General features: G+C 33.7%; 1 protein-coding gene across 6 annotated transcripts in view; it reads left to right on the top strand.

The window, feature by feature from the left end:
• The window catches only part of LOC123539500 (frizzled-5-like), a 74,297-nt gene extending 61,505 nt beyond the window's left edge, over positions 1–12,792 (top strand). For 4 of the 6 annotated variants that reach the window (XM_045324149.2, XM_053529483.1, XM_053529486.1 and 1 more), the window contains 3 exons: positions 4,719–6,299; positions 8,862–9,016; positions 9,847–12,792. In XM_045324149.2, the coding sequence (XP_045180084.2) occupies positions 6,150–6,299; positions 8,862–9,016; positions 9,847–11,335 (1,794 nt within the window). In that variant the 5' untranslated portion in view covers positions 4,719–6,149 and the 3' untranslated portion in view covers positions 11,336–12,792. The other 2 variants (XM_053529485.1, XM_053529484.1) reach the window with 2 other exon arrangements.
• The last annotated feature ends 410 nt before the right edge of the window (positions 12,793–13,202 follow it).

Raw genomic sequence — 13,202 nt, 5'->3', positions numbered from 1 at the left:
TTTACTGATAGCTCCTTTGTCGTCAATAGCAGGTCTTGATAACTCTTTTGTTGGTGAATATCAGTTTTTATCAGCTCTTCGACGTGCGGAGACAGCTTTAGCACATGGTTAGAAATCGTGCTAACAACATCACGGATTAGTCAATGTCTAGGTTCGTCAGTCGAATCAGAATGACACATCTTGTGAATGGATTAATCAAACGCAAAGTATAATGTTTATCTCTCCTAGAATTAGTAAATTGGATACTATTCTACAGCAATCATTGAAATATAAGGCAAAAAAAAAAAAAAAACACATGTCCGAACCGAAAGGTGACAGTTTTAACAAGAATCTGTTAACAATATTTATAAAATTGTTTACACAATTGAATTGATGTTAAAGACATGCCGCTTTATGAATGTCCCATATTATCAGACTTTCGTACACAATTGTTGAGGATTGATAGCAATATCATTTCTACAGCTCTGAATTTCAACCGATCGACTTTTGTACTGAAACAACTTGATTTAAAAAAAAAAAATCTCCCCTGGTATAGCATAATACAGCATTTCAATTCATTATTCTCGAATTTCTAAAAATTAATACACATATTATGCATTTTTTCGCCAAAAGTAAACATTATGGCATGTGCAAACAAACAAAGTTCAATATAAATCTATTTGGAGGGCGGGTCGTCCATTTAATTGTTTTAAAGAACCCAATGCAAAGTCATTCAGTCAATGCACCGCATTTACCCCAAAGTTTCAGAATACTGTGCAAACACCGTGAATGAAATACAAATTCTAACAATATTATCTGTTTACTTTGACAAAAATACTTTAAACACTTAAGTTGTGACATCAAATCAATGGGGATCAAATCGGGAAAATATGCTTGAATACCTTCTTTTCCGGTTAAACATATCCTTGATACATTTTCACTGATACAAAGCTCAACAAAACGTAGTTACGCATTTTTATTTTTTTCACACCGAGTGAAATGTTGATGATATTTCGATTATTTCAAATACCAGATAAGGGAAATATTTACCGTTTTGTAAGCCCTATTAGTTCATTGATTTTTTAAAATATTTTATTCACAAAAAGAAACATTTTGTTTGTTTAAAGGACATATTTATATGGGTTACTTTTCTCTCTTAATCTCACAACCGTGGTTTTGAAGCTTGAAGCAGTTGTAAATTTTCCTGTCATGAGCCTCGTGTCTTTTCTTCACATGATGCGGCAATTTGTAGTTCATTGTCGCTCTTCTGTTGAAATTGTACTCTTAATTGATCGTTGGGTTCCACTAATCAATTTCCTCTCAGCGGGCGAAGCTAGTACCGACATACCGGGCTCAAATATCGACCAAATCTTTAAAACACTTCTTTTATTTGTCTAAAAACTACCACAAAGTACTCCTTAAATATTACAAATTGTCGTTCTTCAGTTTTCAAAAACCTTTAAATTAGTAGAAGATACGGGCGAAAGGGTGGTAAATAAAAACCTAAATGACATGCAAGTGCGACTTTTGCGCTCTCGCAAAATGGCAAAATTTCAAATTGTTGAAATAAGATGAATTTCATTGAAATTTTCAACAATGAGATATAAAAGATAATCGTACGGTGTATAAAACCTGCTGATAGAGGAGCGACCTCATTAGGCTTGTTTTTTGGCGAATAAAACGATGTCATTTCAATGGAGAAAATTAAGATATTCCGAATGTCCTAGGAAAAGAAGCTCTGACGGCTACATAGTCGATGTAAAGCGCCTTAAAATTGTAACAGATGAAGCCTAATTCTGTCAAACAAATTTTAAATTTTAAGATTAAAATGTATTTTCTTTTTCTAGCCCTTATGTAACATATTATGCTATTCTATTCCTATGACCAATAAAGATATTTTTTTACAAATTAAAGGCACGTAAAATAAGTCCTACTGTTATATCACAGTTTTAAAGAAAGAAAAGTTAAGGATCGAGCTGGGGACGTCTATAGTTAAGATTGCTGACTTCGAATGACTTGCCCATTTAGGCTCAAAACTTCATTTAGGATGTACAGTTCTGCATCCAGCTGGCCTACAGAAGGTCGAGTGTTTTACTATGGTGCCCGTCTTAGCCTGAAAACGTTGCCTTGATGGACTCCTGGGTTCGACCTTCACCAACTTTTTTATAAATAAGCCCTCTTTTGGGTCAAGTACCACCAATGCCCTTAATAAAAATATAAATTATTACATGAAGTTAATACAGAGGGCAGTGTCATGATAGGGATTCAGTTTCCTCCTTACCCATCAGTGTAAAGAAAAATGAAACACATTCGTTAAATGTTGAAACCAACGTCCCTAACCTTAACTTTTTTTTCGTGAGAATGAAGTTCATTGGAGTTTTAAAAAAAAGTTTTTAAAAAGGGGTTTGGCAAGTCTGGGTATAATATATATGACACAGGACAAGTTCATGATAATTTAACTGTAATTTTAGATTCAGTGCTGTTCTCTAGAGAAAAAACGTGTCGGCATCATTAAAGAGCTTAGATACATGTAAAGACAACGATTCTGGGAGGAAGGGCCGATTATGAACTACAAAATTATGATAAGACATTGACGCTATCATAGCAAATCAGTAAAATAATAAATACCTTGTCATTTAAATCTGTAAATATGATCTAATGTTTGCAATGCCGTATCTACATCTTTCATGTAGGCAAAATAAGCGTTGATAAGACTGAAAGATATAAATGTAGATGATTAAAAAAACAAAAGATTTAAAAATATTTTGACAAGTTTATAAAACACTGTTATCATGTCACATTCAGGGAAATTTCAAAGAATCAACAATAGCAAATGATTGCCCCGATGTTATCGATTTTTTCGACACGCCAAAATTATTTTTGACGCTGCAAAAATCGAGTGTGAAAAATGATTAGCTGTCATAATGCTAGTGTCATTTTCGTAACAGATCATTAGTTACTGTAAATAGGTGATTAACTCTTATGTCTTCATTTTATAATTATGAATAATAATTTGACAGGCATGATGAAGAGTTGTCGTTCTTTGAATAAAGATTATAATTTGATATGATTAGTTGTCTCTTAATTTCTAGTCCGTCTTAAAGTCTATATCAGTCCATTGTTAAAAGATATAGAGAGAACAGTATATAAAACGAAGTAACAAATAAAAAAAACAATAATAATAAAAAAAAAACAAAAAAAAAAAACATACACACACACAAGAAAGAATGATTGTAAAATTACATAAACAATCGGCCAGTTATTATAGGAATTTACACTTTATTAAAGCAAAAGGACGAGGCTGATATTTAATTATTTTATATATATTCATAAATATTTCAATAATAAGAGTCTTTGGTGTCGAAATTTAAGAGCATTACAGTTCTAAAAATAAAACAACTTCATAAAACATCTGTAAAGCTATATTTTGCTGTTCATTCACGCTTCAGGGAGCCACGCTTTTTCTAATAACTTTTATTCTTACGTTCACATACACTTTTTTTGAAATATCAAACTTCCTTTTATGTATGAAACCCCCACTTTCTTTGGATGCAAACAGTATAAGAACCTATACTTCTGTAGATTCCTTTCACAGACACCCAAAATAAAAAAAAATGGCAAAAGAAGAAGATATGCAGTGCTGAGAATTTTCTCACATATATCTGCAACCGTCGGTAGCAGCCAAAATACATAGCACATAACATATGTCACCGTGACACGCTTAAAGCTTTACTTCAGTTGACGTTAAGTAACGGAATGCGTCACGCGAAATCAGGCAAAAATCTCTAAATACGCGCAAAAATATCTAAGATTCCATTTTTGTCATGGCATTATTATATAATCGGTCCAAGGCGCGATTTCTTAGATAGAATCCCCGATAAGCTCTTCATTGTTAATAGGCGCTGACTAAAACAAATAAACGGTGGCGGGGAATGATCTGCCTCCAGGATAACTCCATTCTAATATTTCTCTATATATTACACGCTGAAATCTGTGTTTGCCTGTTTCTTTGAGGTCTGTGGACGCGTTTGGATGGATTTTTATTCCCATGGGTATTATTATACATATTGTGAGAATTCTAGAGTTTTGTTCATATTTTAAAAGTTATAATTGGAAAACTAACAAAATTTGCATCACGTCTTAAAAGTTTTGATATGTTCGATGCATTAATATTTGGAATAACATTTGCACGTACGTGGAAATTATGGTATGTATCAATCGGGATGATATAAGATACTGTCGGTTTAAATAAAACTAAAATTTGAGTTACCGTCTCTATGGTAACAGTTTCCTGAAACAGTGATACATGTATATATCTAAAAATGTTTAAAACCAAGTTTTTGCAAAAAGATATACATGTAAAACAAACTTAACGTTTGCGCCATCATTATTTGGTCGCCGATCACAAGTTTTTAAAATATGGCCTTCAAGTGCATTTTCTCCTGTATACTCAAAACAAACTGGATACTCTAAATTTCTTTACTGTTAACATGAGCAAGAATGTATCAATAAAAAGACGAAAAGGTATCAGATTCTGTTTCTTTCAGGATTTATTTATACATCATTATGAAAGGTGTATTTTGTTATTTTCAGTTAATCAACTCATAAATTTTCATTTCTTTCCGTATTCTTTAGAAAAATGTATACAAAATATCGTTTATCATTCAAATTAGCGTTTAGAGAGTGACATGATCTTCGTGTGGCGATATTTCAAAATCATTTTCGCTTTATCTTTACAGGAAATCATAGTGTACTGATCAATATCATCAAAACGCCTGCCAATCACCCAGATAATACTGATGAGTTCAGGTAGGAGGAGCTTGATGATCATGTGATTAAAGCTGCACTCTGGATTCGCCGATTACGTCTTCCGCAGCAGTGACGTAACTGAGAAGCGATTCATATTCAAAAGAAACTACAGTAAATACTTGTATACAACTGAAATTAAATGAATTAGACAGCGTATTCGAAATAATAATCATTAATGACAACGAGAGATATCTACCTAAGATTAAAATCTCTGCCAAGCTAAATCAGAGGTCGCAAAAAACTCGCAGTGAAACAGTTTTCTCGGAGGAAGACAAGCCGTGAAAAACATCGACTGCAGGACTCGGAGGGTTAATTTTTTTTTCGCAGTTTTCACACATTTTTGGAGTAAAGTTTTGAGTGGATTGTCTCTTACATAGATAATCACGTGTCAAACCTGTCAAAAACTTTTGAGATTTTTTCTCGCAACGGGAATATAAATAATGCACAAAACTCTTACTGGCTCAGAAAACGATTCTGTTTGAACTCGACACAAGTGCCTCGTTGTTAGACTGAAATCTAATACCGGCTTAGCTTTTCGGATTATACACAAGGATCGTATTAAGTCTCTGGGATTTGATCTGCACCAAGAAAACAAACACATTTTAAGCTTTAAAAAGTTTACATTGGTTCGAGTGTCGCCAAACGATAGGTTTCAGCTATATGATCCGAGCTGAATCTGGCGTCAGATCTTAAGGAGCCACTGGACTTTATTCAAATTTCTGGACCTCGTGGATTAAAAAATTAACGTGCCTGTTTATGAAAAGAACAATTCTCATTTGTGAAATAGACAACATCTTCTCTTTGGATTTATTGACTTAAAGGAGTGGACTTCGAGAAAAAGTGCTAACTAATCTTGACTCCAGTGTTTGGAACAAAGCTATCAATTTATCAAAATTGACGAGCATTAAATATAGATATTTGGATTTCATATAGGTCACATTTGTTTATATTTTCGCATCATTTAAATAGTTTTAGATCCATGGTTAAGACATTGTATCATTAAGGGCTTTAAGAGAGTTGTTTATACGGTGAATTTTCACTTATAAACAAGAGAGAAAATTTAAGTATAATCGCAAGATAGCGTATATCTACTGGACCTAGATAAAAACTCTCTGCATCGGTCAGTTTGTGGAAGATAAATACGTCCGTGCCGAAATATCTGACCTAGAGATTAGCTAATTTAGATCGCGGAATGGACATATAATTGTCTTAATTTTGTGTAAATTGAGCCGGAATATCTTCTAAATTATTCACTGATTTGATGCGAAGTTAACAGAAGGTGAACGAACAGACTAGACTGTGTTCATGATTGCCTGAAAAGTTTCGTAGAAGGAAAGAAAAAGAGAGAGAGGATAGACAGAATGAAGAAATCAAAGATGGAGAACTTTGTTGTAGTGTTTCTGGTGCTGGTTGCAGCCGGAATGACAGAAGGTGACAAGAAACAATGTCAGGAAATCACGATACCTATGTGTAAAGGGATTGGATATAATTACACCTATATGCCAAATGAAGTGAGTATACTTGTATAGTTCGTATAATAGTTGATTAACAAAGATTAGATATATGCATTATTATTATTGCACGACTTCTTGTATATATAAACCCCGGGATATAGTTTGTATTGTTGCCTGGTTTTTCGCTGGGCTAAAGTCGGAACTTGAAATCTGCAAATAAGAATTAATGATTGATCATTTTATTCATCCTGTTCGAAAAAATCTCTAATTGTTTAGACAATATATTGCAAAAGTGTAAATCTAGTCATGTTGCTTACAATTACCCTGTATTTCAAGATCGTCTGTGAAAGTTACGAACCATTTCATTTTTATATATGTTTTTTACGATAAGCTTATTAACATGTCAGTCAACCTGAGATCATAGATATATCAGCACAATTACCATATATCATTAAAAACTATTATCAGAAAAGGTTAACGTTTATTTTCGAAGCTTATTTTAGCTCTAATTTGCGTATTTTACACAAAAGCCCTTCGTATTTCATATTTGGTAAATTGCAATAAATTCATAATCATAAAATTTCATCTTTTCCTATTCAGTTAAATGTGTTATTTACTTTTTATTATATAGACATATACATAAGGAATCAGTTTATATCATATGCAGTGCATTATTTATATATAACTAAATATTGCATATCTATCAAAGTAATACATAGATATACGTTAAATTGTTTTAAAAGATTACCATATTACAAAATCCAACACCAAACTGATGTATTTAACTCATTTTATGCCACATACATCAAATATGCTGTGCAATGTTTGTTAAGATAATAATAAGTCACTATATACTGGTCAATAGTTTTGACTAATAGGATGAAAAGTTATTACTGGTCAATAGTTTTGACTATTGGATGGAAAGCCATTAAGTCAGTGTTTATAGCATGGCATCAGAAATTAAAAAATTATACTTTAGCCCAGCAAAATTTAGTGTTGCACTTTAGGCCGGTCAATAGATCAGACTGTTGACCGAAGATTTATATAAGGAGTCATGTAATATTAAGTTCTATTACATTTCAAAACGTCAGTCAAAGACAATATCGAATTTTTAGCATTTTTATACTTCAGAATGTAGACAAAATACACATTGTATATAAATAGAAAGCTTGGAACCTAAATAACAAAGAAAAAAAGTAGAACAAAAGATATGAGAATAAAGATATATATCTAGATTATCTTTGGAGATAGGTTGTCAATGTATAGTAGCATTGACACGTATTTGTTTACTCCCCCTGTAATATGCCAGTTTTCTTTTTGTACTCCAGCATTCCATATTGTACATGCGGAGCATATTTTTTTGCATAATAACAATCTACACAATATACATGCATAAACACATGTGCATTTCTAGAGACTAGACATGCATGTAGAATACAGGCAAAAACTGGATTGCAAAAATTAAATATCGGTATTTTAGTTTTTTGGGTAGAAAATATATAAAGTTCAAACTGGAATAGGTATACTATACTATTTTCATGAATTTATAAAATAATATCAATCTTGTTTACAAAGGCAAACAAAACGCACTCGTTGTTAAGAAGTATTAAGTCGCACGTGTTCATTAAGAGCAGACGAGTTATAAAAAAGTTTGTCATGGAATACATATAGATGGGAAAACCACGAGGAATTGGACAAATATGTATTAATTATATGTTACATTCACATACAGAATTTCATTTCATTTATCAGTGACAAAAACCCAACACTGAAACCATTTTTCCTTATCAAGCTTTATTTGTAATGGGAAAAAAAAGACTTAGAAACATCAATACTACATCAATAGGGTTGTATCGAAGTTTACTTTAACGGGTTTTCTAAATATGTTTTATGCAATGGAAAACTTAACATTTGAACATACCGGCTCTACCAGTCTCCGCTTGCCACAGGGCGAAGTTCGATCTCTTAGTTTGAAACTAAATATCATAGTAATCAATGCATGATGCATGTTTGCACAGTCTACATATAGAAAAAATATGTACCACAAGGTTATACACACCTCTTAGATTAGTAACTATCACAGGAAAAAAAAACAACAGCAGTAGTAACATATGTTATTGAACGTAAATGTAAACACTAGTAAGTAATGGCAACATGATATATCTTATATGCTATAATCAAACTGTAAAATAACGGCACATTCTTCTTCCTCATGCCAAAATTGTTATGCAATACAGGTTTAGATAAAGTGTCTGTGTATTAAATCATGGCTTATCATTAGAAACTTCAAATAAGCTGTCTGTGGAAAAATAATATTTTACATATCAAAATGTCCTAATTTCAGCAGCTTTGAAATCTAGACCGTCTTTTTTACTTTCAATAAAGGCTTTTATGTTATTTTTCTATGCTGAAATAATTTGAATATAGCACGTGGGAACATTAATACAGAAATTCAAAACTTCAGCATTTCTTATATAAACACTTACCAAATGAATTCAAAACTTGTCTCTCTCCCCCCCCCCCCTGCCCCCACCCCCTAAGAAAACTCCCCCCCCCTGCCCCCCACCCCCTAAGAAAACTCTTAAGGAGCACAATATTTACATACTTTCTTTATTACAGTTCAACCACGACTCCCAGGACGAAGCGGGTTTGGAGGTTCACCAGTTCTGGCCCCTAGTGGAGATCCAGTGCTCTCCGGATCTCAAGTTCTTCCTGTGTTCCATGTACGCCCCAATCTGTATGGAGAATTACAAGCCGCATTTACCAGCATGCAGGTAGGTCACATTTTCAAAAATTCTAGCATGGCATCTAGCGCTAGCAAGGTCATTGGATACATACACGAGCCAGCCCCTTACATCAAAGTACCGGACCTTTTGTGTGTCTCAAACCTGTTTTCTGCAATGGCCAACAATTTCAGTACCTTGAACATGAAGACGCATTTCTGCTATGTCGTTGAGAATGTTTCAATGTGAAACTTAAGAAAAAAGAAGGCATTTTAAAATTATTTTAGCTGTTTCTTTTCCAAGTGCATTATACATCTGGTGGATGTCAAGATTTTAACTCGAAATTGTCAAATACGTTTATTTTCTTTTTTAGAAACAAATTTGATTTTAAAAATGTCATGTTCTCCTGTGATAATAAAAAGCAAAAACGCCCATAAGAATATTTGTTTAGATATTTTAGATTGCAGTATTTTCTTGCATTTCTAAGACCTACTACTTTTTAGATATTTCCACACAAATAGTTTAAGTTATGGAACAGTTTAGAAAATGGCATACATTAACGCCATTGTACCACACGGTTACTTTTGAAATATTCTAAATGAGTTTAATTAGTCCAAAGAATGAAGGATATTCATAAAATAAATAGTATGCACTGACTAACGTAAAATGTTGGACATCCATTCGAATCTTTACATGAATGAAAAATGTAAAATAAAGATTTCAACACAGACATGATACTGCAATGTCATTTTAGAAACAATTTGTTAAAAGTAAGCGAATCGGTCACGAAGGTTGAAAAATAATTTGATGTATCATTTTGCTGGTGTTGATTACCCCCATTATACTTGTATTTTATTCCCAAATATATCTTTTTTTTTCAGATCAGTATGTGAGCGGGCCAAGTCCGGATGTGCACCGCTGATGAGGCAATATGGCTTCGTGTGGCCTGAGCGGATGGACTGTAGTAAGCTCCCTTACTATGGAGAAAAAGGGAAGCTGTGTATGGACCGTAATATTACTGACAGCTCATCGACAGACCGGCCTCCAAGGCCGCCGCAAGGTCAGAGAACGACACACAAACCCACTGGCCCAGCAGCAACACCAAAGAAAAAACTGGACACAGATATTATCAATCCTCATACAGACCTTGATGACTGGGAAAAATATATGAACAATCCGAACTTTAATGACGTCAATGGCATTTTGGACCCGTATAAGACACTTATTGAGGAGCACGCGTGCTCGTGCAAATGTAGGTTACAGCCGATAGATGAATCGAGCCCATATTACAACAAAGTAACCTCGGGAGGACTGAAAAATTGTGGTATGAATTGCACGAGTCCGTATCTTAATGAGGACGAAAAGACTTTCGCCGCTTTCTGGATTGGATTATGGTCCATTTTGTGTTGTATTTCAACATCAGTTACATTGCTAACATTTGTTATTGACATGTCAAGATTTAAATATCCAGAACGACCAATCATATTTCTCACCGGATGTTACTTTATGGTTTCTATTGGTTACATTATTAGACTGGTTGTCGGACACGAGAACGTCGCGTGCGACGGAAGTATGATACGATATTCAACAACGGGACCAGCGTCTTGCGTATCCACGTTTTTACTGATATATTTCTTCGGAATGGCGTCTTCAATTTGGTGGGTTATCCTGGCGTTCACATGGTTCCTTAGCGCCGGACTGAAATGGGGCTCGGAGGCCATTGCAAGCTATTCACAATATTTTCATTTCGCAGCATGGCTGATTCCCAGCGTGAAGAGCATCGCAGTTCTTGCTATGTCAAGCGTTGACGGGGACCCAGTGGCGGGAATCTGTTATGTAGGGAACCAGAATATAAATAACCTCAGAGGATTTGTGTTAATTCCCTTGTTTGTTTACCTTATAATTGGATCCACGTTCCTTATCGCTGGATTTGTGTCCTTGTTCAGAATCAGAAATGTGATTAAACATCAAAATGGTGGAAAAATTGAAAAACTTGAGCGCCTCATGATCAGAATAGGTGTGTTTTCTTTATTATATACAATTCCTGCCACAATTGTGTTAGCGTGTTACTTTTATGAACAGTATTTAAAAGACGATTGGGAGAAGTCAGTTATCTGCCCTTGTTTAGAAAAATCATCACCTGACTTTGCAGTGTTTATGCTGAAATACTTTATGTTACTCGTAGTGGGGATCACCAGTGGATTCTGGATATGGACAGGGAAAACTTTGGAAACGTGGAAAAAACTTTGTAACGGAAGTTTGTGCTGTAAAAATTCGGACTATGCCTACTCAAGGCCGCCAATAAAATACTCGCCGACAAGTAACTCGGCAGTGTCCAGCTTACACAAGCCTCCTGTTAGTCATTGTTAAACTTTTTGTGTGTAGTAGTAATTACCTGTTTATGTGTCATAGGGCAAAAAGGTTGTTAGTTTTTTCAGGCTTGTGTTTTATTTGACAAACTGTTTCCAATGTGTGTATATAAAGGGAAGTAATTCCATGATTTGAATTTTAGACAAATGATTTAGAAACTAATAACTTTTTAGCCATTGAAGGGTTGTCAGTTTTGCTTTTTTGTTCATTTTAGGGATAATTTTTATTTCAATTTCGTCGTTGTAATTTTCGCGTCTGTATTGAATTGTTTTTAGAATTAATGGTAATTCAGTAATATAGAAATAAAAATTATGAATCCCTCTTTAAAATGTTCATGAGATTCTAAATAATTTGGTACTCATTATTTATTAAACGGGTGAATAAGCACTATATAATTAAGAGAAACTTGGATCTGACAACAGGCTACACCATTTTTTTTTATTTTATCACCTTAAAATTTCTGTTTTCTAGAAATATCATTCAAATTGTACACAGTAAGCGTCCGTATTTTTTTTCATCTTCTGCCCAAATGTTGTCTTACTTTAGTTAAATTGTGTTCAATTATTCTGTTCAATAAAGACCCCTTAAACATTTTGTTGCATTATTAAAACACTGGTTCCGGAAATTCATTTTCTTTGCACGCTTATATACCTTTGTTGTCATGTATATCGTTTTGAAGCATTGATAAGATAATGGAGAAAACTTAAGCTTGGTGTAGCCTAAATTCAGACTGTAATAAACTGATGACCTCTTAAAAATTATGAGATTATATGTAACATGAAAGCCATTTTTGTACCTATAATATAGGTAGTTTCCTTATGTACTGTGCAATAATTCGATACATTCGGATAAAAAGTGCATTTCTTTAACATGTATATGACTCTCTTTGTGTTCTTTATACACAGAAAAAAGTTCGTGCATTCCTTTTGCACGTGCAGGTGTTCTAGCATTTTATTGGACGGCAAGGCTTTCGAGCAACCAATCAAAACATTTACTGTGATCACGTGCAGCATTACGTCATAATTTGCATATTTTGTATTAAAACATTTTAAATATTTTCCTCATTATCAATATATATATATGTTGTTAACGAGTCGCTGTTTTCGCTTTACTTTCACAGTATAATAGCAGATATTGTTCTGTATTGAGTAGTGATCTGTAAATCTGTTTTGTATTATACTGATGTATTTATGTTTAAATGGTTTAAGTATAAATGTTTAAAACTATGTTTGAATGAGCTCTGACGAAGGTTGGCATGCTGATGTATATATGATGAATATATCTGATCTTTATGAAATTTACCATATATCTTACGAGAAGTTAAAAAAAGGTGCTATATTGTAACATAAATAGGTGCAAACGTGAAATCAAAGAACTATTTGTAAAAATGTATGATATTTTATGATACATGATACTTAAGAAAGTATTTAAAAATAAAAAAATGTCTCGTTCATAAATGTTCTTGTCTTGATGTTTTCTTAGACTGTTCCGTGTCATTACAAGAGGCAGCCCCGCATTGCAACTGCCTAATCGGCGTGCCCCTAAATACAGAAATGTCTTGTGTGTACATTGCGTGATCCTACTCAATCGAACCCCGAATTCAAATTGTCAAGTCAGTGAGCTTCATTCTTGGAATATGATCTTCCTGCTGGTTGAAAGCAACACATGCATGCATTGTCATTGTATTTTGAAAGCTAGAGCACGACGTCACGCATGTCTTGAACTATATTTCCACAGACGTCCTGACAATTTCGTTTTGAAAAGGTTCTATGTTAGCCTGTTTTCATTACTTTCCGTGTGGTTAAATAAGCTTAGCAAAAACAACAAAAGACGAAATTGTGTATATGTTCATATACCTTCATCCCAT

This window comes from Mercenaria mercenaria, chromosome 18 (genome assembly GCF_021730395.1).
Source record: "Mercenaria mercenaria strain notata chromosome 18, MADL_Memer_1, whole genome shotgun sequence".
NCBI classification, from domain to species: Eukaryota; Metazoa; Mollusca; class Bivalvia; order Venerida; family Veneridae; genus Mercenaria; species Mercenaria mercenaria.
Note: the sequence above shows the minus strand (reverse complement) of the source record. Positions and strands in the feature narration are given on the sequence as shown.